The following is a 23,277-nucleotide window of genomic DNA, read 5'->3' on the forward strand; positions in this document are numbered from 1 at the left end:
CAGAGAGCCTTGTGGGGAGTTGGGATGTTGGTGGCAAGGAGCCGCAGGAGGCTGGGGATCTCCCTGAAGCTCTGAGGGCTAGTCCCCCAACTCTAGGGTCTTCACAGGGGGAACAGGAAGCAGACGGAGGCCTGAAGTCCAACCCTGCGTCTGCCAGCTCCCCTGCTGCTGCGAAGGCTCAGCCTCCGGAGAAACGGAGCCCAGCTGCCCGTCCTCATGGCCCTCAGCTCTGAGCTTCTGAGCCTCTCTGGAACTCGGAGTCCCGGTGCGCCCAGAGGGAGGGATGCAAACACACTGCTGAGTGGTCCAGGTAAGCCTCCTGCGCCCCTGGAGCCTCAGTTTCCTCATATGCAAAGTGGGGACAATGCATTCCCCAGCATGCCTTGGGGAGCAGAAGGGGCCCGCCGTGGGAAGAGGCCCCAGTGCCCCAGGCTTGTGCGTGGTACCTACTTAATGGCCTCACACATGTCCAGCCCCATCTTCACACAGTTGCGGGCGTGGCTGGGCAGGGACACGGGCAAGCCTGACACGCAGTAGTAGCAGTCGCCCAGGATCTTGATCCGCATGCATTCATTGGCCTGCAGGGCAAGGGGAGGCCTGGTCAGCAGATGGCCCAGGGGCCAGGGAGCAGGCATGCTGGCCACCTCCCCACACCCTCCAGAGTCAGCCAGGCTCTCTTCTGGCCAGGGGCTTTTTCCTGGGGCACCAGCCACCAGCAGCTGCCTCTGGGCCCGGCAAAAGGACGGGGAACACGGGGGGTCTGCGGGAGGAACCCCAAGCAGGTGTCAGGGATAAAAACAAGTGTTACCAAGGGCGGCCACCTGAGGGCCTCTAGGGAGGTGCTACCTTTGTTTCATTCATCTATGCAATGTTTGAGCATCTACAGAGTGCCCTGCCCTGCCCCAGACACTGGGACACAGCAGTGAGCAAAACAGAAAACAATCCCTGCAGCCAGTGGCAGAGCTGGACACTAAGCTACATAAATAAAATCTGTAGACACCCATGATAAGTGCTATGGAGAAAAATGAGGAATGGGAAGGAAGAAGAAGTTCCCAGGAGGCCAGAAAAGGCCTCCCAGTGAAGGTAACATTTGAGCAAAGTCCTAAAGGAACTGAGGGAGCAAGCCATGCCAGGATCTGGAGGAAGAGCATCCGGGCAGAAGGAAGCAGCATGTGCAAAGGCCCTGAGGCCAGAAGGGTGTTTGAGACATAGCGCAGCAGTCAGTGTGGGTGGAGTGGAGAGAGGAGGGGGGATGAGAACAGAGAGGTAGCAGGTGCCATAAGCTATGGGGTCAGCAGGTGTCAAGGTAACCCAAGAGATGACTCTGCTGCTAGGGATACAGGGTTTGGGGAGTGGGGGAAGAACAGAGACGAAAGATGGGAGTGGGGAGAGAGGGTGGGGTCACGTAAAAAAAATGCCCCTGGAGGGGAAGGGGAGGCCCAGGTCGGCTGTCTGAGGTTCCATCTGAGGTGGTGCTGCAGCTACTTGACCCTCCATAAGCCCGTAGCAAAGGTGGCCATACATATCAAGGCCTTGAGGGTGGGGTTTTAGGGAACAGGAAGGAGAAGCTGCCTACTGGGCTCCAATGAAGCCTTGCCCCAGCTCCCTCCTGCCTTTTCCCAGAGGGCTGGCCCCTAGAACCAGGGTACCCTCTGTCTGCAGATCCAGTGCCCACTCCCTGGCATGCCCCCCAGGCCTGTGGGTGACCACCCAGCGCCAATGACCAGGCCAGGCACCATCCCTCCCTCGAGGTCCCCTACCTGCCAGGCCTTTGTGAGCAGTCCCCTTCCTAAGCCCTCCTCCAATGACCCATCTGAGTGTGTGCCAGCTGCTTCCCTGTGGGCTCCGTCTGGCACATGCTGAGTTCTGAATGGCCTAACGGAGTTGGGTGAGGACAGTGCTTTCCTAGAAAGCAGCAGAAGCTTGGCGAGGGCTGGGACACCCAGGCACAGGCTCAGGGCACCGCTGCCCTTATCTCCTCCAGGGCCAGGTGCAGGATAACAGTCTGGATCCAGCCCCGCTATCAGGGATTTACAGGAGGCCACGTTCCCCAGGCTGCTCTTCCCCGCGCCTCTGAGACTTACAAACTGGCGGAGTTGTGTGAGTGTGCTGGGACAGAAGGTGCCTGAGCCCAGACGCAATGCGGACACTTCTGAGAGGAGGTTAGAGTTCTGGAATCTGATTGCTGATAGGAGAAAAGGCTGGGACCAGCTCTGCCTGCTGTGTCTGCCCAGGGACTGGACACTCTGGCCTGAAGAGTGGCACCTGCCATAGCCTCCCTCTTCTCATCTGTAAAATGAGGCTGCCTCCTGGGCCTGCCATGGAGAGCGGGCTGTGTCCAAAAGGGCAAGGGCAGGTCCTTGGCTTCGTGGCAGGGGGAGAGCCCGCTGTGGCCCTGTGTAGTGAGGATGGAGCCGGGGCCCACGTAAGGCCCAACCTCTAGGAACCTCCACCAGAGAAATCATGAAGGAAGGAAGCTCCTAAAGGAAGGCTCCCAGCTAAACAGACCCTCAGAGTCACGCAGTCCACAGTACCCAGGGGGGACAGTTCTCCAGAGCACCCCTGGCCAAGTGGTATCCAACTGTAGTTTGGTTACCTCCTGCGACGGGAAGCTCACCTCCTGAGGTGGAGCCCGCTCCTGGTGAGGCAGTCCCTCCCGAGACTGAGTGCGAGGCCAGAACTTGCTCCCATCAAGTTCTAAACCATCGATTCTCTGCACATGGAGTCACCCGGGAGGCTCTGAAAAACTCTCATGGGTGCGGGCATAGGTACTGGGGTTTTACTTAAGCTTTTCATGTGATTCAAACACGCAGCCAGGACGGAGAGCCACTGCCCTAAATCTTACTCTTGGGTCTCTACTCAGTGGCTACCGCTTCCAGGAAGCCTTCCTGACCACCTGAGGCTGGGCTAAATAAGCACCCCCCAGTCCTGCCCCCTGTACCCCTCTTCCAACCACATAGCACGTAGCCTGGGAGCAACTTGAGGGCAGCCCAGGGCTGCTACTCAGGTCCCCGGACCAGGTGGTAAATTAATAAATAACTGAGGCTCCTCCCCAGCCCCCTACACACACCCCTGGAGCTGGGTGTTGCTTGTGAAGACAAAACAGTGAGATCTCAGCTCAGCCCTCTTTGGTCTCCAGACCCCTCCCGCCTTGGCTGAACCCTGGAGGCTCTCCTTGCCCAATGCCCTCCCTGCTTGGCACCTGCTGTGCTCCCCAGGGTCCTTAGGTCAAATCCCGCTCCTCACCTCAGCCCTCAAGTCCTTGAACGTCTGACCCTGTGACCATGTTCCCCGCCAACGCACTCTGCCCCACTCACACCGAGCCACTTTCACTGCATGGGCACACAGAGCTTTCTTCTCTAGGTTTTTGCATATGCTGTTCCCTCTGCCCATAACACGGTTCCCTTTCCTCTTCAGTTTCTTTTTAGGTTTCTCAAACTTTAATGTGCAGACTATTCACCCTGGGATCTTGTCAAAAGGCAGATTCTGGGTGAGGCCTGGCATTCCACAGTCCTCCCATGCTCCCAGGTGAAGCTGAGGCTGAGGCTGCTGACCTTGCGTAGTGAGGATGGAGCCGTCTCCTCCTCCAGGCAGCCTTCTGGAGTCCCCCTCTAAGCGCGTGAAGCCCAGTGCGTTCCCCAGTGTGCACTGACAGTCTCCCCAGAGGCCTCACACTCTGGGGGACAGGATCCTGGCTCAACCTCCACTTTGACCATGGGGCACTTGAAAGCTTTGCTGACTGAATGCTGAAATTCAGCCCAGGCCTCCCCACACCCATCTCAGCACAGCGCTGGACACAGGACACCCCGTGGATGCAGCGGGAGGGGCTCCTGACTTTACCATCAGCGGAGGGGAGGCCGCACAGGCCAGTGGGCTCACCTTGGCGATCTGGTCGAACTTTCCGAAGAGCTCATTGAGCACCACCACCAGCTCTTTTGGGGAGCAGTCGCTGGCCAGCCGCGTGAAGCCCACGATGTCAGCATAGAGGATGCTGGGGGCAGGGCGGGGCCAGCAGGGGGGTCAGGGCCAAGAGCCCCGAGCATCTGCCAGCCCCGCACCCAAGCACCCCTGCGAGCCCTCTGCCGCCGGGGATGGGAGAGAAGCCCCCCGCCCTAAGGATGAATGAAAGTTCCAGAGGCTTCACATCAAAGCAAAATGAAGAAAGCCCCAGTTTGCGGGGGCCCTCCGGAACCCCCAACCCCTTTAGAGCCTCACCACAGATGACTGAATGGAGCCCTTACAGGTGGATTCTCGGGCACCTGGGAACTTCTCTCTCCCCTATACCTGGATTTCACCTCTGCGCAGACTTCAGAGCTAAAGCCCTGGTAAGATATGACTGCACGCTCCTTCCAGCTGAGCTCCACACCCAGCGCTTTCACACATCTAGTCCTCACGCTGCCCTCGTAGGAACCCCATTCTACAGACGAGCAAACAGTCCCAGGGAGGTTAAGACTTGCTGGGAAGCCAGAGCTGCGTTTTGCACCAGATCTCCCCGCCCCTGAGCCTACAGTTCTGGACCATCCACAACCCAGAAGCAGCAGGCCAGTCTCGGGGGTAATGCTGAGCCTGCAGGCAGAGGACCAGGGTGCAGCTCACAGCGCCCACACCTATGCTTCACTCAGGTCAGCGCCGCTCAGTAAGATTCCGCAGCCCCTTCAAATCAGTCAAAGACAGGTGTCAGGACTGAGGGGGCCCCTGGCGGTCACCTGGGTGGGGCTTCATCTCCTTTTGGGGGGCCTGTGTCCCTTTGAGAATCATCTGAAAAGACCCCTTTCTTCCCAACAGTCACGTTCGTGCACAGAGTTTGACAATTTTAGGGGGCAGTGGATCTCCCCCAGTACTAATCTAATCTGCCCCCACCCGCTGGGGGAACAAGTGGGAGACTGAGGCCCAGGGAGGGGCCTGGATTTACCTCTCCCCAGTCCCCGTGCGGGCTGGGACCTGGGCCTACAGGTAGGAGGGCAGCGGGCCACCTGCTGGGGCCGCCCTGGGAGACACTGTGCATACAGGCCCGGCCAGCCGCCCACCTGACGTTCTGGTGCCGCTTGACGTAGAGGCTGTGGAAGTTGTTGTCCGGCAGGTAGCGGCGGTCCCCACGCTCCTTGAGCCGCTCGATGATGGCCAGCTTCATGCCCATGGAGATGTGGGCAGGCAGCACGGACAGCAGCAGGTTCTCCTGGCACGTGGGGCACAGGCAGGGCGGCGTCAGGCCCCGGGTCTCCATCCTCTCTGCCCTCCTGCCCCTCTGCCCACCACGTGTCCCATCGCTGCTGGCCTACACCCTGCTAGCAACTCGGCAGGCACACACCCTCCCGTGTCCCCAGCAGCCCCCGGGATGACGCCAGCACAGGTGTCTGGCCAGGTGCCCCAGGTGCCTCACTGTGCTGTTCAGTGAGCACATCCTCAGAGAAAGGATGCAGGGCGTGGGGCCTGGGAGACAGCCGGGGGGCCGGGCAGGGTCAGGCGGGTCCCCACCTGCTGGCGCTTCTCGATGCGCAGCTTACGACGGATCTGGATGCACTTCACAGTGTAGGTGAAGAGGTCTCGGGAGGCATCCTGCATCTGGTGCTTGTGGAAGGCGCCCGTGAGGTTCCCGCACAGGAAGACCACAGCATTGGCCAGCAGCTGCGGGTGGGCCATGGCGGGCTCAGCATCAGGCCTGGCCCGTGCCCCAGGACACCGGCCCCCTTGGTGGGCTGGTGACGGCACCCCCTCCCCGATCCCTGGCCTCCCAACCCACTCGGGCTGTAGCCTCCCTGGGGTGGGCAGGCAGGGAAACAGGTCCAGACTCACTGGTCTCCTAGTAGGTCACTGAGACCCCAGGACCAGGACTCAGGCCTGTCTCAGCATCCGCCAGACATTCCCTGGTGCAGAAGGGCTCAGGCCCCAGAGACCAGAGCAGCCAGCCGCTTCCAGGGCGGCAGGAGCACATCCCCTCACAGAGCCCAGAGGGAGAGCCAAGGACAGTCACGGAAGGCACAGGGCCAGGCTGGCTGCCCAGAGCTCTGGCCCCCACCTCCCAGACCGGACACCAGGCCTGGTCAGGAGGAAAACACATCTGCGCGTCACCACTAACTTCATAATCACTCAACGCAAAGGACACCAGATGGGGCGTCCGACCCTGTGCATATGGGGCTCTGGGCTGAACGAGCGAAACCTCGGGAACAGGGCCTCACCCAGCAGCAGAGCTCTGGACCCAGGAAGGAGGCCCGAGGGTCAGGGCTCGAGGGAGGGGCTGAGCCTCCGGGGTACCCCAGGCCAGCAAAGAAAAGGCTGCAGGGCAGGGCACCTGCCGACTTGGACGAAGCCCGGCCTCGAGGCCACCCGTCGGCAAACACCTCTGTCTCCAAGGCCTCCAACTCACCCGCTCCAGCCTTGGCTGCCCTCGGCCCAAACCAAAGCCCCACCCAAGGCCTCAGCCGGCCCGCGCGCCCAGACCCACACGCCCCTCACCTGCAGCCCGACCCGGACGCTGGGCGTGGTGAAGGCCCCCATCAGACCGCCGAGCACCAGGAGGTGGGAGGTGCTGGAGACGACCCCGGCCACGACGGCACCCCGCATGCTGAAAGGCAGCAGCGTGTACACCACGAAGACCACGAACAGGAAGAAGGGCACCTGCGCACAGCGGCGTCGTGAGCGCGGCCACCACGCCGCCCCCGCCCGGGGCTCAGCTGGGGTCACTCCACAGCCCCGGCTCGCGGGGACGGCCCTGGAAGCCTGAACGCTGAGGCTGCGCCCCCCTCCCCGCGCCCTCGGCCCTCAGGTCGGCCCCTTCCCCCACCCTGTGTGGCGAGAGGCAGCGACAGACACAGGATAGAAGGAGAAAATGACGCCCAGCCAGCATCATTTCCTACAAGCTGACTTACCGTCTGGGGCCGAGGCTGAGCCTCCGCCGCCCTCGTGACCCAGGGAGCTCTCGCCTGGTGCCCACCGCCCACGGCCCTCCCTCCGCAGGGATGGTAACTACTGCCACCCCCAGCAGCCCCGCCCACCGGCCCCGCCCACGCTCCGCACTGGTCCCTGCTGCTCCCCTCCCCCCACCCCTGCCCGCTCCCACCCCTGCTGGGAACGGCACCCTCCCCCAGCTTCCCACCTGCATGACCTGCCCGAGCCTCACCCCACCCCAGTCACAGGACCCAGCCCCAATGGTCAGAGCCCCCCGACCCCGTGACAATGACCATCCAGGGCTGGGCCCATGCCCCAGGCCAGCCAGTGCAGCTCAAGCTGGTTGAGAAAGGGCTGTGTCTTTCAGCTGGCCTGGGTAGGCTGGTGGACGGGCAGCCCGGAGGTGCCGCAGGCACCTCTGTCCTGAGCTGGGGGTGGCCTGACAGGGAATGAAACGGCACAGAGGAAAGCAGAGCCGGGAGAACTCGGGATCTGGCCATCCTGCTGAAGGCCCAGACCAACCCCTGGGCCCTTCCCGGCACGTGAGCCAATTTGTGCCTTTTGGCCTCTTTGAGTTGGAGATGTGTCATTTCCAGAAACAGCACAGCCAGACATTCAAGTGGACACTCTTCTCCCACCTCACCCGCATCTCATCAGCACAGAGCTGAGAGAACAAGATCAGCCCAGGGCCCATTCTCAGTCCCAGAACCACAGCCCGGAGAGAGGGAGGGGCCCGTAGCTGGCACACCCAATGCGGGCCCAGTCTCCAGAAGGGATCTGATGCCCAGAGAGGGCAGGAGCTACTGAGTGCACAGCTGGCTGGCAGCACCCAGCCCCCAGGGGCGCCAGGGTCCCCTGCCCTGTTACCTGCTCCCAGTCACACGCCTCCTTCATCCATGAGTCAAACACCAGCACGTAGCCCAGCGTCACAAGGCAGGCCCAGATGAGGAGCGCCGAGGCCCTGAGCCACCGGCGGACGAGGCACTCAACATACACGAGCGCGTAGAGGGCCACAAACACGGCAAGCGTGAAGAACGCCGTCCCCAGGACAGCCTGGTGTCTGGAGGGGTCCTGCGGGGAGGGGCCGGGGGGTGAACACACACAGAAATGCCATAGCTTTCCCCAGCGGGGTGCCACCTCCTCCAGAAAGCCTGCCAGGTTAGCCTGTCCAGCCTGCCCTCAGCAAGGTCACTTGCTGCTTCCTCCACGTGGGTGGCGTCCACCCTCCCTCTAAACATCAAGTTCTTTCTTACCTCAGGCTTTGTGCTGTCGCCTCTGCTAGGGGTGCCTTCACCACCACCTTTCCCCAGTCACCTGTGGGGCCCAGCCCTGTGACGTTCTCGCTCCCCACCCCTCCCCTTCAGGCGTCCCCCGGGGTCCCCAGCAGCTCTGTGCACACCTGCAGGGCACAGGTACAAGAGCACGGGAGCAAAGCTGTGGGAAGCCTCCTGGGGGAGAGGCCACTGCTCCTAACTCTTAAAGGATGAATGGATGTTTTTGAGGAAATACGTCCAAAGGCACCCCAGACAGGGGAAGAGCTGAAGGAAAGGTACAGAAGTGCGACGCTGTGGGGAGAAGGGGTCACAGGCAAGACGTTCGCAGGTGGACGGCACCTGGTTTCCCCCAGAGGCCCGTAAGCTCCATGAGCACAGAGACTAATCTGGGGCCAGCACCCAGTGGGTGCTCAGTAACTATGTGCTGAACGACAAAACAGAGGCCCTCGGGTTTACATCCACAGAGGTACAGGCAGCACCGGCACAGCACCTACTGGGTGCTGGCCACCTTACATATATCACTCTGTTAACAGCCTGTAGTCTCTGATGTTTTCTTCTAGAACTTTACTGTCCCATACAGCAACCACTAGCCACATGTGGCTATTCAAAATTGAATTTCCAATAATTAAAGATAAAATTGAAAATTCAGTTCCTCAGTCATATTAGCCGCATTTCAAGTGCTCAACAGCCACGCAGAGGTAATGGCTATAGCAGGACGAGGCCTAAGTCAGAGATAATATTAGTGGTGCCTGCTGTCTTAAGAAGGATTCTGAGACACACACACCCCCACCCCAGCCGGCTCCGTGAGAAAGAGTGCTGGGATTGATGCATGATGTCTGCCCCGGTACTGGAAGTGGGAGCAGTGATACACAGGCCTTCAGTAAAATCAAAGTCCATTGTGGAGAAAAGTGAGGGTACTTTATTTGGCCAAATTAATGTAACATCTAAAACCACCCCAGACTTAAAAATTAAAATAAAAAATGTGTCTTCCTGCAGCCTAAATATGCTCCACAGCACTTTACAGATGCAGAAACTCAGGCTTAAAGAAGATAATGACTTGCCCAAGACCTCCCAAGCACAAAGCATCAGCGCTGAGACCTGGGCCCCAGGGAAGCCCCCAGCGCCCACGGGCTGCCCCCACTCACCCCGTAGCTGAAGGCGATGATGATGAGGACGGCGCAGGCAGTGATGGCCACCAACAGGAGCGTGAGTAGCAGCGGCCCATGCTGGCTGGTGAGGCGGTACTTCTCGTAGAGCGTGTCGTGGTTGGGGTCCTCCTCGCCCTCGTTGAGGAAGTAGTGCCCCTTGGCCGGCATCCTCCACCTTTGGCACACCCGCCCAGCAGTCCACACAGGAAACCCCACAGCCTGGGGAGCATCTGTCTGCTGACACCCACCCCTGTGCACCTAGGCCTCTGGTTTCTCCGAGCCTGGCAGGCGGAGCTGGGCAGGAGTCCCCCCAGCCAGCAGCTCCATGGACACACGAGGCCTGCACTGCTCCAGCCACCAGGTCTTGCTCACTGGACCGCCCGCATCTGCTTTTGCATCCAGGCCCGAATGAACAGACATGCAGGGTCCTCAGCTCTGCAGAGACACAAAGCAGACCAAGATTTGACCTGGACTGGGAAGGCTGGCATTGGGCGAGAGCAAGGCCAGGCCTCATAGCCCCAGGTCTGATTTATCAACCTTAACCAAACCTAACTTTTAGGTCTTTAAAGCTTGGCCCACCCCAAGGTCACAAAGCTAGTCTCCTGTGTTTCCGAGAACTGCACGGTCCGATACAGTAGCCACTAGCCACATATGACTATCAAAAATTTAATTTAAGTTGATTAAAAATAAAACTAAGGGGCTTCCCTGGTGGCGCAGTGGTTGAGAGTCCGCCTGCCGATGCAGGGGACACGGGTTTGTGCCCCGGTCCGGGAAGATCCCACATGCCGCGGAGCGGCTGGGCCCATGAGCCATGGCCACTGAGCCTGCGCGTCCGGGGCCCGTGCTCCGTAACGGGAGAGGCCACAACAGTGAGAGGCCCACGTACCGCAAAAAAAAAGAAAAAAAGAAAAAAAAAGAAATTAAAAGTTCAGTCCCATATAGAGGCTACTTGGAGAAGATAAATGGCGGCAGGAGGTGGCAACTAGCCAAATCTATGACGTGGGCTAGTCAACAAGAGTGGTTGGTACCCAGGAGAGATCCTGGAGGGCTTGTTAAAACACAAATCACTGGGCTGCATTCCCAGTGTCTGTTTCAGTAGGACTGGAAGGGGCCTGAGAAGAAATGTGCATTTCTTACATGTTCCCAGAAGATGATGAAGCTGCTGGTCCACACTTTGAAAACTACTGGCCTACAGGACAAATAACCCATTATTAACCAGTCAGTACCATGAGAGAGAGTGGGGATATTACAGAATAAAATAAATTTAAAAGGCTTACAAACCCAATGCAATATAATGGATTTTATCTGGATTTTGATTTTAAAAAGCTGCAACCACAAAAAAAATTTTGAAACGACTGGTGAAATCTAAATGTGAACTGAAGGTGGGATTAAGTTAATAAATTACACTTAATTTTTTGAGTACAATAATAGCTTGATGATTACATTTAAAACATTTTTAAAGTTAAAAAAACAATTTCTCAGCCACACCAGTCACATTTCAAGTGCTCAACAGCCACACACAGCTAGCGTTTATTACATTGGGCAGCACAGATATAGAGCCCTTCTATTATCCAGAAACTTCTACTGGAAAGCACTGCTCTAGAAGTTTGAACAGTTTACTTTCACATGTAGGTCTCCGATCCATCTCAAGGAATTCTTGTGTATGGTGTGAGGCAAGGATCAAGCTTCTTTTTTCTGAATGGATATCTAACTACCCCACCAGCCTTTCGTGGAGCCACCATCCTTCCTTCGAGAGTTTTAGCGGAGGCACCTTTGTCCTAAGTCAGGTGGCCATGCATGTGAAGTCTGTTTGCAGGCTTTCTTCTGTTCCAATGGTTCTTGTGCAAAGACCTCACTCACTCGATTACTGGAACCTTTCAATGAGTCTTGTGTCTCAGACACTAACGCCAGCTTCACTCAGAGCATACCCCTTGCATTCACATTATGTTAAGCTTCCACGTAAGACTGAATTTTTCTAAAAGGGCCCACTGACAAGAATTTAAGAACCTTGCAAGCTCCGCTTCATAGATAAGGAAACTGAACCTCAGAGAAGAACACGGTGGACCCTTTATGACAAAGTTGAGAGCGGACCCCAGGCTTGCCATGCTTAGCCCAGAGGGGCTCCCTCTTTCCCCAGCACCATTCATTTATTTGCCCATTTGTTTATTCCCAAACAGCTTGTTAACCATGCCTGTGGCACACCAGGCCCATTATATCGCCTGTGTGTCAGGTTAGCTCTCTGTCCTCCTAGGGCTCCCAGTCTCCAGGGAGAGAAAGTTACCCAAAAAATGTGCAATCCCTAGATGCAGCGACTGGGGCTTGGGGTGGCTGACACATTCCCAGCAGGAACCTTGTGTCAAGGGAGCAGCCCTGGACCAGGAGTCCAGGCCCCCAACATCCTCCAGGCCTGCATCAGCGATAGGAACCAGGACAGGGCAGGGGGCAGGGGGCAGGGAGGTGGTAAGACATGGGAAGCCTCAGGGCAGTCACAAAGGGTGCAAATGGCCACTGGTGGACGCTGCGAAGGAAAGTTGGTCCAGAGCCCCCAAAGGCAAAATAGCAGGGCACCCAGAATCCCAGAGTCTGAGTGAAGTCCCCCGGTGAGTGCCAAATGCCTTGAGTAACCTGGGGCCACCTTGGATCAGGAGTCACCTGCGGCACTATTCCATCTGGGAGTTCCTGTTCCTCAAATCCCAGGAACAAAATGGAAAAACCACACATGTGGGGGTGGAGGAAGGGGCTGTTTGCCAGGAGTCCTGGCCCCTCCGCTCCTTCTGGGCCCAGGCAGGTGTCTACAAGCCTCGGCAACTACCTGTTTAACCCAGGCAACCCTGAGGGGGTTGGGCCAGCACCGCCAAAGTGTGCAAAGTGTTTGGACAAAAGCTACAAATCTGATTTCTACGTGAAATACTGATTTCAAACTGTTCCCAGCTAATTTTTAAAATTTGCTTGGTGCCAACAGCCAAAACGTGGAAAAACCTGAATATCCATCAGTGGATGGATGGATAAAGAAGATGTGGTACATATATACAATGGAATATTACTCAACCATAAAAAAGAATGAAATAATGTCATCGCAGCAACATGGATGCAACTAGAGATTATCATGCTAAGTGAAGTAAGTCAGAAAGAGAAAGACAAATACCAGGTGATATCACTTACATGTGGAATCTAAAACATGGCACAAATGAACATATCTACAAAACAGAAACAGACTCATAGATATAGAGATCAGACTTGTAGCTGCTGGGGGAGAGAGGAGGGAGAGGGATGGACTGGGAGTTTGGGGTTGGTAGATGCAAACGATTACATTTAGAAGGGATAAACAACAAGGTCCTACCGTATAGCACAGGGAACTATATCCAATCTCCTGGGACAAACCTAATGGAAAAGAACATAAATATGTGTGTAACTGACTCACTTTGCTGCACAGCAGAGATTTGCACAGCACTATAAATCAACATTACTTCAATTTTTAAAAATTTATAAAATTTGCATAGTGCAGCCCACTAGTTTGCCACCTCTAAAGCTATACTCACCAGTCTTTGTTCCACAGGAGGCATTTTCTGACTACTAACCATATACCCAGCCCTGTGCTAAAGGGGTCACAAAACAAGGTAAGGTCCCTGCCCTGAGAAGCCCCTACTCCAGGGCACGTGTAAAACAGCTGTCATGCTGTCACGCCAGGTGCCTGCACATCCATCTCCACTCTCGCCTTCATAACCTGCCAAGGCCAAGGTGTTACAGCCATTTTACAGATGCAAAACTGAACCCAGAGAGGGAGCGTGCCTTGCCTAAGATTACACAGCTGGAGCTGGTTGGTAGAATGGCTGGGATTCAAACCTGAGTCTGCATCCAGGGCTCCTTGGCCCAGCCTCACGGTCTTACTGAACTGAGAAAGGCTTCCCCATGGAGCTCCTTCCAGAAGCAGCAGGTCCCAGTGACTGAACCAGTTATCAGAAGTATACACAACACTGCCTGTCCCTCCGGCCTGGTGCAAACACCAGTGCGCCGGGACTTCCAGGCTGAGAAACCCCAAACTCCAAGGAACCAAGGCAACTCCCCACAGCTGCTCCATCCCCCAGGCAAAGCCCCCAGAGCAGAGCTGTGGGTGGCCAGGACATGCACAAGTGTGCATGTGTGTGCACATGCACACGTGCACACACACACACACCATGGAGCCTTTCACCCCCAGATGCCAACCTGCCCTTCCAGGCACACAAAGTCGGGCTGAGCCAGGCATGGAGAGAGAGGGATTAGTTGGAAGATTCCAAGAGTCTTGGGAACTCGGGCCTGGTAAACACTCCTCTTGGGGACCTAATTAGGCCACTTCCTGGGCGACGGCAGGCGGGAGAGGAGGCGGACAACGGGCAGTGCTGGGCACGGAGACTAGGCCCACCCCGGGACCCCGTCCAGCTCCGGCAGCACAAGGCAGGGCTGGGAGGAAGGGCCGCACTTCCCCCTCCTGCAGACAACCCAGCACCGACAGGCATCTCCACAGGCCAGCGCCTCTCCGGGAGCCAGCCCACAAAATGAGACCCAGAGGCCCCCTCTGTCAGGGCAGGTTTCAAGGCCCCTCTGCCCAATCTCCGGTTCTCCTGCCAGTTGCCAACTCAGCTGACAACTGGGAGGGCCCCTACGAGGCCCTGGATGAACTCCTTTGCCAGGTCTCCAACAAGTGCTGCCGCAACCTCAACTTGCAGGCCTCGGTGACGGGGAGCTCACCCCCTCCCAGGGCGGTCTTCTCCAGCGCTGGGCGCCGCTCTGGCTGTAAGTCCGACCTTAGGTCAAGCCAGGCCCTGCCTCCCTGTCACTCCCTCACCCCCACCCCACGGGTCCTCTGTGAACTCCAGAGACACCAAGAGCAGAGACGTCGAGGCCCCATTCCCTGGAGGGGCTGGATTCCCAGGGCTCCCTCACTGTCACTCACACCTCACAATAACTCTGGTAGGGGAGCAGCCCCATCCCACGGAGGAGGGGGACCCAGGGGTCCAGGTGGGAGGGTGTTTCCCGCTTCTGAGGGACATGGTCCTCTCCCCCTCTCTCAGCCCTGGTTCAGGGGCCACACGACCCAGGTCTGGCTCATCAGCACAGTCTCTCCCAAGCCGCAGTGACTGGTTTAAGGATAGACACGTGACCAAAACCGTGTCAGTGCGAATACTCTTTGGGACGTTTGCTGGCCCACGAGGAAAAGAGGCTCTCTTTGCCAGCGGCCTGGAGCTGCTGGCAGCCACCTGAGCCACCACAGTAGACAGCCCACCTGAGAAGGAGGCCCGCACGGAGAACTGGTGAGAGACACAGCCCTGAACATACCCGCTGGGGCCCCAGATCCAGCTCTGTCTGAGGCGCAAGCAACCCCCAGATATTTGCTCCCAAGGGATAATCAATACCCTTCCCAGCTGAAGCCAGGGTGAGCTTCTGGCACTTGCAACCAAGAGTCCCAAGGTCCCTGTTGGGCCTCCTGCCCCAGTTTGTTGTGCCCAGAAAGCCCTCGTGGCCCCTTGATGAGTCCAAGTCGGGAGAAGTTAGCTCAAAGGTGAGAGTGGGCCCCTGCAGACGCAGCCAGTCCTGGCTAAGACCTCCTCCGGAGGGACGCCGGCCAGGGAGGGGAACCCCTCACCATCCCCACCCCAGCTCACACCTCTGTCATCGTGTCCCAAACTAACCAGGGCAGCAGGGGGCCCAAGGCTGCAGGAGGCCAGTGCCCTCCAGAGATTCCTCCCCTGCGGGAGGAATCAGGGAGCGGAGGGATATACTTAGGAAGAAACTGACACCGGTGGAATCAAGCTCTTCCCCAAAGCGATCCTGGTAGACTCAGTTCCCCGCAGCCGCAGGGCCTGTGACTGAGCAGGACAGACCATCACAAAATCTACTGACTGCTTGCTGTGTACCCAGCACTGTAGTCTCTCTAAATCTGCACCCCTGCCCTGTAGGTAAGACTGCTGTGTCTGTTTTATGGATGTGGGAGCTGAGGCAAAGAGAGATTCAGTTACTTGCCTCAGGTCACAAAGCTAGTAAAAGAGAGCTGGGATTTGAATACAGGCCACTCAGGGTCCTGCCCGTCACCCTTCCCATGCTGACATTCAAAGAGCCCATAACAGGGCTTCCCTGGTGGCGCAGTGGTTGAGAGTCCGCCTGCCGATGCAGGGGACGCAGGTTCGTGCCCCGGTCCAGGAGGATCCCACATGCCGCGGAGCGGCTGGGCCCGTGAGCCATGGCCGCTGGGCCTGCGCGTCCGGAGCCTGTGCTCCGCAACGGGAGAGGCCACAGCAGTGAGAGGCCCGCGTACCGCAAAAAAAAAAAAAAAAAAAAAAAAAGCCCATAACATCTCAAAATGCCAACCCCTTTCTGCCCTCCCCGTTCAAGGCCCCAGACAGAGGGTGGGGGGCAAAGTGGACTCCATCAAGGTACCTCCCTCTGCCTTCCAGGGGCAAAATGAGGCAGCCATGCCAGGGAGCCTCCTCGAAGCCAGCAAGATCCAGGAGGGCCTCTTCCTCCAGGAAGCCCTCTGAACTACCCCATACACACCGTCTTCTCCCTTCCCTGAAACAAGACAGGGCTGGGGTCTTCTTGCCAAATACTGACAGGTGGGGTCCAGGTTCCTCAGCTAGAAGAGCTGCTGGAGATAGGGCACTGGGACCTCGAATTATGACTGCAGGACTGGGCCCTCAGGGGTGCTCAGGAAATCCTTCCCCAGCGGAACTGGCTGATCTGGCAGCACCCCCAGCCCTACCACACCCCTGGGGGAGTTCTAGCCCACCCCAGCTTTCACAGGCACAGACAGGATACCCACTTCCTCACCCAAGCAATACTGGCAGGAACCCAGCCCGGCTTCCTCTGGCCCTGCCCTGGCAGGCCCCGGAGCTGTACAGGGTCTGGTGGCCCCAGAAAGGGGAAGTGGGGCCTTGGGGTGTGAAGCGGGGCAGGCAGGCAGGCCTAAGGAGAGGAGAGGGCCCGCTCAAGCCCCTCAGGCTGGACCCTGGACCCACGCCCCGCCCAGGTGACCGCACTGCTGCAGCCGGGAACCCAGCAGCACGGTCTTGCCCCCTAGGCCGGCCCAGTGCCTGGTGGGCTGGGTCACTGGCAGACTTTCTGTTTGCTGAGGGACTCATGTTAATGCCACCTCCCTCAGGAGACCCAGAGCTCTGTGAAGGAGAGCCAGCAGCTGCTCTGCCCAGCCCCGGCCTGGCACCTAGGGGCACCCAGAAAACCTCATGGGACTAAGGGCCTCCCCAAGCCTTAGCTCATGCCGGGGCCTAACCTCCCTCCCCACACCATTCTCTCCTGGACATCTGCCCCCCTCGGGAGGCCTTCTGAGACTTCTATCAAACATCCCCGCACCTACCTCACCAAATTGTCGTGGGACTTAAGTCTGTGTCCTGCAGCTAGGCCCTGGCAGATGCTTGTGGGACGGACAGATGGATGAGCCAACCAGCTCGAGTCCTGAGCCAGGCAGAAAGGTGGCAGAGAGCAGGCAGGGCGGCTTTGGTGAGGGGGCTGGGGGGCGGGCATGAGGGCGGAAGATGATGAAAACAGACAAAAGGGTCTCCCCCAGAACAGGAAGCACCTGATGCATCACACCTTTCTGCACGTGAGCTGTACCTGGAGGCAGGAGGCCTGGGTTCAAATCCCAGCTCTGCTACCCTTGGCCATAGGAGTGGCAGAGTCTCTCACACTCTGGGCCTCAGTTTTCTCATCAGTAAACTGAGGTGCTGATACCCAAGTTCGGGGGAGAGCGAAGTGCAGGTCCTCACGGCCAACAGGCCAAGTTTGTGAGGACAAAATAGCAAACGCGCCCAGAAGGAAGGCTCGATTCCTAGAGCTGAGGAAGCCCAACCATGAGGTCCAAACAGGAGAGACAGAGGTGCACGACCCTCCTCTTTATCGCCCCACCTCCTGGTGACAGTCTGCAAAGCCACCAGGCTGGAGCAAAAGCCGAAGCCCCAAATAGCACACGCCCCCGGACAGCCCTGCTCCCCAAGAACTCCCAGGCTGACTCTACCCCGGCCTCTAGGGACCACAGGCTGTCACTCAGTCTTGGGGTCTAGAGACCTGAGTTCCAGTCCCAGCTCTGCCACTAACGTGTTCTGTGACCCTTACCTGATCCAGGCCTCGGTTTTCCTTCTGCCAAAGGAGATGGTTATGTCAAACCTTTGAGGCCCAGCTCTGGGCTGGGCTAGGAACGGAGGCTAAATCATAAAACAAAGAGAACTGAGGAAAAGTTGAAAAGCCTGCTGTGTTGTCATCTGGCCCCAGAGGGCTAATTCCAGGGGTGGGGTAGGGAATTGTTCCTTGCTCCTGAAATCCTCCCTTCCACTCTTCCTCTGGATTAGGCATTACCCTCATCAATCTCTCCTCTAAAGCACAAATACCTTGTCACCCCTCCCCACCCAAGGCTCCAGCCGCCAGGGATAATAAATCCAGTTTGCCATTTCCTGTGCCAATTCTAATGATGGTTCGTGATTGCCTGGGAGGAGTTCATCTATTCATTCACGCATCTTGACAGAGATTTACGCATTCACTCCTTCAGCAGATGGGCACTAACACCTTCTATGTGTCAAGAGGAAACTCAGCTCCAGGCACAAGTTTTCAGAAGGCAGAGACCTTGGTGCCCCCTTCCCCCAGGTGTCTGCAAAGGGCTCTGCACACAGGAGGTGTTCAGGCAACAATGTTTACTAATGGACCAACTAAACGGCCAGGTTCCCATACTGGAAAGAACAGTTATATCTTCCCCCAACTCTTGCCTGAAATTCCACCATTAGTTATTCATTCCTTTAAGCACTATCTTCACTAGGATCCCCCTTTAGAATAAAAACACTTTCATGCCCATGTTTCATTCCTGATCCCTTTCCCCTCGATAACAAAGAACAGAAAGGGGAAGTCTAGCTGGCCTTCAGGGACCTCATGTGGTGCTACTTCTGCCCAAGATGGCAGAACTCTGGGCTTCCCACGGCCCACCCAAAGAGTGGGTCTGCTGGTGACAGAAGATTTAACCCAGAGTAGCCACTGTCCTGGAAAGGGCAAGAAAGATTTAGGTTTAAGTCTTAACTTCTGTACTGCTAAGTTGCCTATTTAAAAAGTCAGCAGAGCCCAGAGGAGGGAGAGAAAGCTGGAGGCATAATTTATACCAGGATGATTTCCAAAGAGTAAGAAACCATGAAAGAATTCTCATTTAATGCTGTAGTGAGTAAGTCCTTTCTAACCTGACACAAAACCTAAAAGCCATAATGAAAGGACTGATAAATTCGATTACAATTAAAAATTCTTTTTCTACATAGTAAAAACTATCAAAAGCAAAATCAAAAGATGAGCGAGAGATTATGGAGACATTTGCAATTTTTATCTCCCTAAAGAGCTAATCTCCCTCATATGTAAAGAGTTCCTACAAATCAAAAAGAACAATAACCCAGTAGAAAAATGGGAGAAGAGGATGAACAGAAAGTTCACAAAAAGACAGTACAAATCTCTTAAATATTTGGAAAGAAGCTGACCTCACCCATAACAAGAGAAACGCAAATTAAAACTACTATGGAAAACCATTTCTACCTACCCAACTGGCAAAGATCAAAGCATTTCATAAATCTGTGTTGGCTAGGCCGGGGGGAAACAGACACTCACGCTCACCCCTGGCCGGTGTGTGATTCAGCACAACCTCTGGGGCAGGCAGTTTCATCATATCTAACAGACTCACTAATGTACACACACACCTTTTGACCTAGCAAACCTACATCAAGTAATTTATCCTACAAACACTTTCACATGTGTGCAATTTGACATATGTACAAAATTATTCATTGCAGCATTATCTGTAATTGCAAAACACTGAAAACAATACGTGTATCAGTCTGGGGAAGATAAATCACAATACATTCTTACAGTGGAATACAATGCAGCTATCACAAAGATGCAGCAGCTTGAACCATACTGTGGAAGGGTATCCTGTGAAAAATCCACATGGTGAAGGTCATGCCTAGAATGGATTAAGGACTCAACCAGGACACAGAAACACCAAAACTGCTGCTTTGTCAAAGTGAACGAATCTTACTTCTCCTCATTTTCAGTTTCTATTTCTATTGTTATAATGTAGCTTATGCAATTTTTTTTAAGTTTTCAGTAGAGAAAACAAGACGAACCATATACATAGTGCCTATCGTTAACAACACTGTATTGTATACTTAAAATTTTTTCAAGGGACTTCCCTGGTGGCACAGTGGTTGAGAAGCCGCCTGCCAACGCAGGGAACATGGGTTCAATCCCTGGTCCGGGAAGATCCCACATGCTGCAGTGCAACTAAGCCCGTGCGCCACAACTACTGAAGCCTGTGCGCCTAGAGCCCACGCTCTGCAACAAGAGAAGCCACTGTGAGAAGCCCACTCACAGCAACGAAGAGTAGCCCCCGCTCGCTGCAACTAGAGAAAGCCCACATGCAGCAACAAAAACCCAGTGCAACCAAAACTAAATAAAAATATATTTTAAAAAATTGTTTTTCAAGACGGTAGATTGTATGTGTTCTTATCTTAAAAATAATAATGATAAACTAAAAGGGGGGAGGAAAATTTAGGCTGTGAGGGACAGGTTTATGGCATGGATTGTGGTGATGGTTTCACGGGTGTATACTTATCTCCACACTTATGAAGTTGTATACAATAAAAATGCACAGCTTTTTGTATGTCACTCATACCTCAATAAAGGGTTTTTTAAAATAAATACATAAAGTAAAAAATAACGACCCTAACAGAAAAACTCAAAGGGCAATATAAAGCAACTGATCATTGAAGTGACGCTCTGAGTTTATTAACATGGAAAGATGTGTTCCTGGCATCTTTGTCGGGGTGTGTGTGTGTGTGTGTGTACATATATAAATATGTATGTGAAGACTTCCTTGGTGGCGCAGTGGTTAAGAATCCATCTGCCAATGCAGGGGACACGGGTTCAAGCCCTGGTCCGGGAAGATCCCACATGCCGCAGAGCAACTAAGCCCGTGAGCCACAACTACTAAGCCCGTGCACCTAGAGCCCGTGCTCCGCAACAAGAGAAGCCACCGCAATGAGAAGCCCGTGCACCTCAACGAAGAGTAGCCCCCGCTCTCCGCAACTAGAGAAAGCCCACGCACAGCAACAAAGACCCATCGCAGCCAAAAGTAAATAAATAATTTTTTAAAAAAAATTTATAAAATATGTATGTGAATACACAAAAAATAAATAGAGCCTATAAACGAAAGAAGAAGAAAAGGAAAACGAGCCCCAGGTCCATCGCATCTAAGATGCATGACCCTGAGAAAGTTACTTATCCTCCTTGAGCCGCACGTTCGTCATTTGAAAGAAAGGGAGAAAAACGTTCAGACCACCCAGGGCTTTGAGGGGATTCGGTGGAGGTGATGCAAGCAGAGCACGGAGGCGGGGGGCGGGGAGGGGGCTGCACCTGGCACAACACGCTAGGTCAAGACGACAAGTACTACCAAGTTGGCAGAAAGGGCCTCAAGGGCTGTGGGTGGGCGCAGAACCCGCCCCTTCCCCTTCAGCCCACTCTGTCATGGGCCTCGGCACCAAAGAGGTCAAGGCGCCCCGGCCCCCTCCCTGCTCTGGAAGTGGCCTAGCCTCTGGGGTGGATACAGCAGTGTCAGCACCTCGGGACTGCTTTCTGGGGTACAAGCAGCATCAGCATCTCATGGGCCCACACGACCACGCAGAGCCTAGCTGGACCTCAAGGGAGCAGCTGTCCACTGGGTCAAGGAAAGCGGGAAGGTGGGCCTGAGCCAGAGAGAGCTTCCAGGCAGCACCGGGTCCTCACCCCAAGGCCTTTAGGGCTGTGGACAGGAGAGGAGAGGAAACACAATGCCCGGCCCTCCAGACATGCCCTGCACACCCTGGACCCAACTGGGAGACAGAGGGCAGGAAACCCGACGGGAGGCGCCCCTGCCATCAGCCTCCAAGCACCTGCTGGGAAGAGGCAAGGTCCTTGCATCCGGACCCCCAGGGTGGGTTAGGGGCGCTCTCCCTCTGTTTCCAGCCAGGGTAACCAACTCTGGGATCCTAAGCTCCTCGTCCAAAGCCTCCTGGCTGGGATGCAAACTCAGAGCTGCCCACTCCAAGGCCCAGGCTCCTTCCTAACCCCGTGTCTGCATTTCCTGAGGTGTGCTCTGCCCAACAGCAGGGCCGTGAAAAGCCACATGCACGCCAGTTTCTGGTCACAGGCAGTGCTGGGCTTAAGCATTCTCTTCCTCCTTCTCTAAAGATACCCTGTGCACGTTAGCAAATTCAAGGTTCTGAGAAGTCCTGCAGGAAAGCAAGTTGCTGAATTAATGAACACGGCTAAGCATTTCCCAGTCTCTTTGGTTCACGAGGCCCTTTTTGCATTAAATCTCTAAGGAATCCTCTTGGGGAAATGCTGACTTTGGCATCTCCAAGACTCGGCTCAGGGATCCTCCCCCAAGAAGACTCCCTGGCAACTGTGGCCCACAGAGGCCACTATCTGCCCCTTTTCTGAGAGCCTGGGAGCTCTCTCAAGCTGGGCTCCGACTCCCCCACCTCCACCTTCCCCTGGGCTGGGCTGCGTGGGCACACAGGGACCAGCCCTGATCTTGGCCTTCAGGGTAGCCTTCGGGGAAGACTGGAGGAGGCCCTGCCCTAGGGCAGTTTTCAGCTGGGGAAGCAATCTGCCCTGGGGAAGAGAAAGTGGGAAAAGGCACTAAATACCGACCAGGAAAGACCCGCCTGTCATACTTCCTGCCTCTCCCGTGAAGGGCTGCGAAGTGCCCCCTACCTCAGTCTCCCCACCTGCCATAAGCAAAGCAGTGCGGGGGTGGGGGATAGAGACCTAAGGTCCAGCCCCACTCTGCCTCTCGCCCTCTCTGGGCCTGATTCCCCCAGGGGCAGGGAAGGCCCCCAGGGTCTGCGAGGTCCCTTCTCACTGAGACCACCTACCAGAGAAGCTAGCCACAGAGAGGGCAGCGGGAAAGGCACATGGAGAGGCACCTCCACGCAGAGCTCAGCAGGCCCTGTGGGGGCCGTGGCCTCCCCAGCACCCGTGAGGCATCACTGTCTATCTTGTCTGCCTCCCAAAGCCAGTGCCTCCCCCAGAGGTCCTCCCTCGGACTCCTGCCACACCAGCCACTAAAAGTGCCCGGCCCTAATCCAAGATGCTAAGACCCCCCCTTCGCCAAGGCTTCCTGAGAACTGTGCGAGGTCAAAGGGGCACATGGGGGGCAGGGGCGGGAGGGCTGCCTGGTGAAGCCCAGCCCAGAGCCCGGAAGAGCCCTTCTACAGGGGAAGCAGCCCCAGCCGACCTCCCCTGCACCCCTAAAAGCCTGGCTTCCGGAGCCACAAACACAGGGGCTCGGGAGCCCCTCCCCACGGCTGTCCCCCGAGCCCAAGCTCCCCATTCCTGCTTGGGCACCCTTCCTTCCAGGCTCCGCTGGGCACAGGAAGTCGCTGTGATGGAGGCTCAGTCCCCGGCAGCCACATGCCCCCCAAACCCAAGCCTCCCCTGGGACTTTCCACCAGGGCTCCCCACGCCTGTCCGCGACCCCAAAGACAACGAGCCCCGTCCTGCTCACCCCCGGCCAACCAATTCCTCCAGGGCTTCCTGAGACCTTCTTCACGGCTGTGTGATTTGACTTATTTCGGTTCCCCAAACAAGCCCCACCCTTTTGTCTCCAGGCTCAGACAGCCTAAAAGCACTGCCTACCTCCCCACCCCCAAACTCCCTCTGCCTGGCAAACTCCTACCTGCCCTTGAGAGCCAGGCTGAGCTGCCACCTCCTCCAGGAGGGCTGCCCAACCTTGACTCAGTGTCTGCACTTCCCACCACAGAACACGGCCCCTGGCCTGTCGCTGCCCGATCACGTGATGGCTCTACCAAGGCCATGTCTGGCCACGCGCTGCCCTGCTTTCAAGACCCAGCAGTGCCTGGCACATAGCGGACACTCAAACCCCAAGTTCATGAACTGAGTCAAATACAGTCCGCCCTGAA

At 56.2% G+C, this 23,277-nt stretch overlaps 1 protein-coding gene across 3 annotated transcripts in view; it reads right to left on the minus strand.

The window, feature by feature from the left end:
- Positions 1–23,277, minus strand: part of ADCY7 (adenylate cyclase 7) — a 59,970-nt gene that overhangs the window by 17,368 nt on the left and 19,325 nt on the right. The window contains exons 2-8 of one of the 3 annotated variants that reach the window (XM_082606786.1): positions 9,305–9,742; positions 7,753–7,956; positions 6,454–6,615; positions 5,476–5,625; positions 5,028–5,176; positions 3,880–3,991; positions 451–578 (exon numbers count right to left, since the gene is read on the minus strand). In XM_082606786.1, the coding sequence (XP_082462912.1) occupies positions 451–578; positions 3,880–3,991; positions 5,028–5,176; positions 5,476–5,625; positions 6,454–6,615; positions 7,753–7,956; positions 9,305–9,475 (1,076 nt within the window). In that variant the 5' untranslated portion in view covers positions 9,476–9,742. Of the gene's footprint in view, positions 1–450; positions 579–3,879; positions 3,992–5,027; positions 5,177–5,475; positions 5,626–6,453; positions 6,616–7,752; positions 7,957–9,304; positions 10,109–23,277 lie in introns of those variants that run through there. The other 2 variants (XM_082606784.1, XM_082606785.1) reach the window with 2 other exon arrangements.

The sequence above is a fragment of the Mesoplodon mirus genome (genome assembly GCF_964341445.2).
Source record: "Mesoplodon mirus genome assembly, chromosome: 19".
In the NCBI taxonomy this organism is placed as follows: domain Eukaryota; kingdom Metazoa; phylum Chordata; class Mammalia; order Artiodactyla; family Ziphiidae; genus Mesoplodon; species Mesoplodon mirus.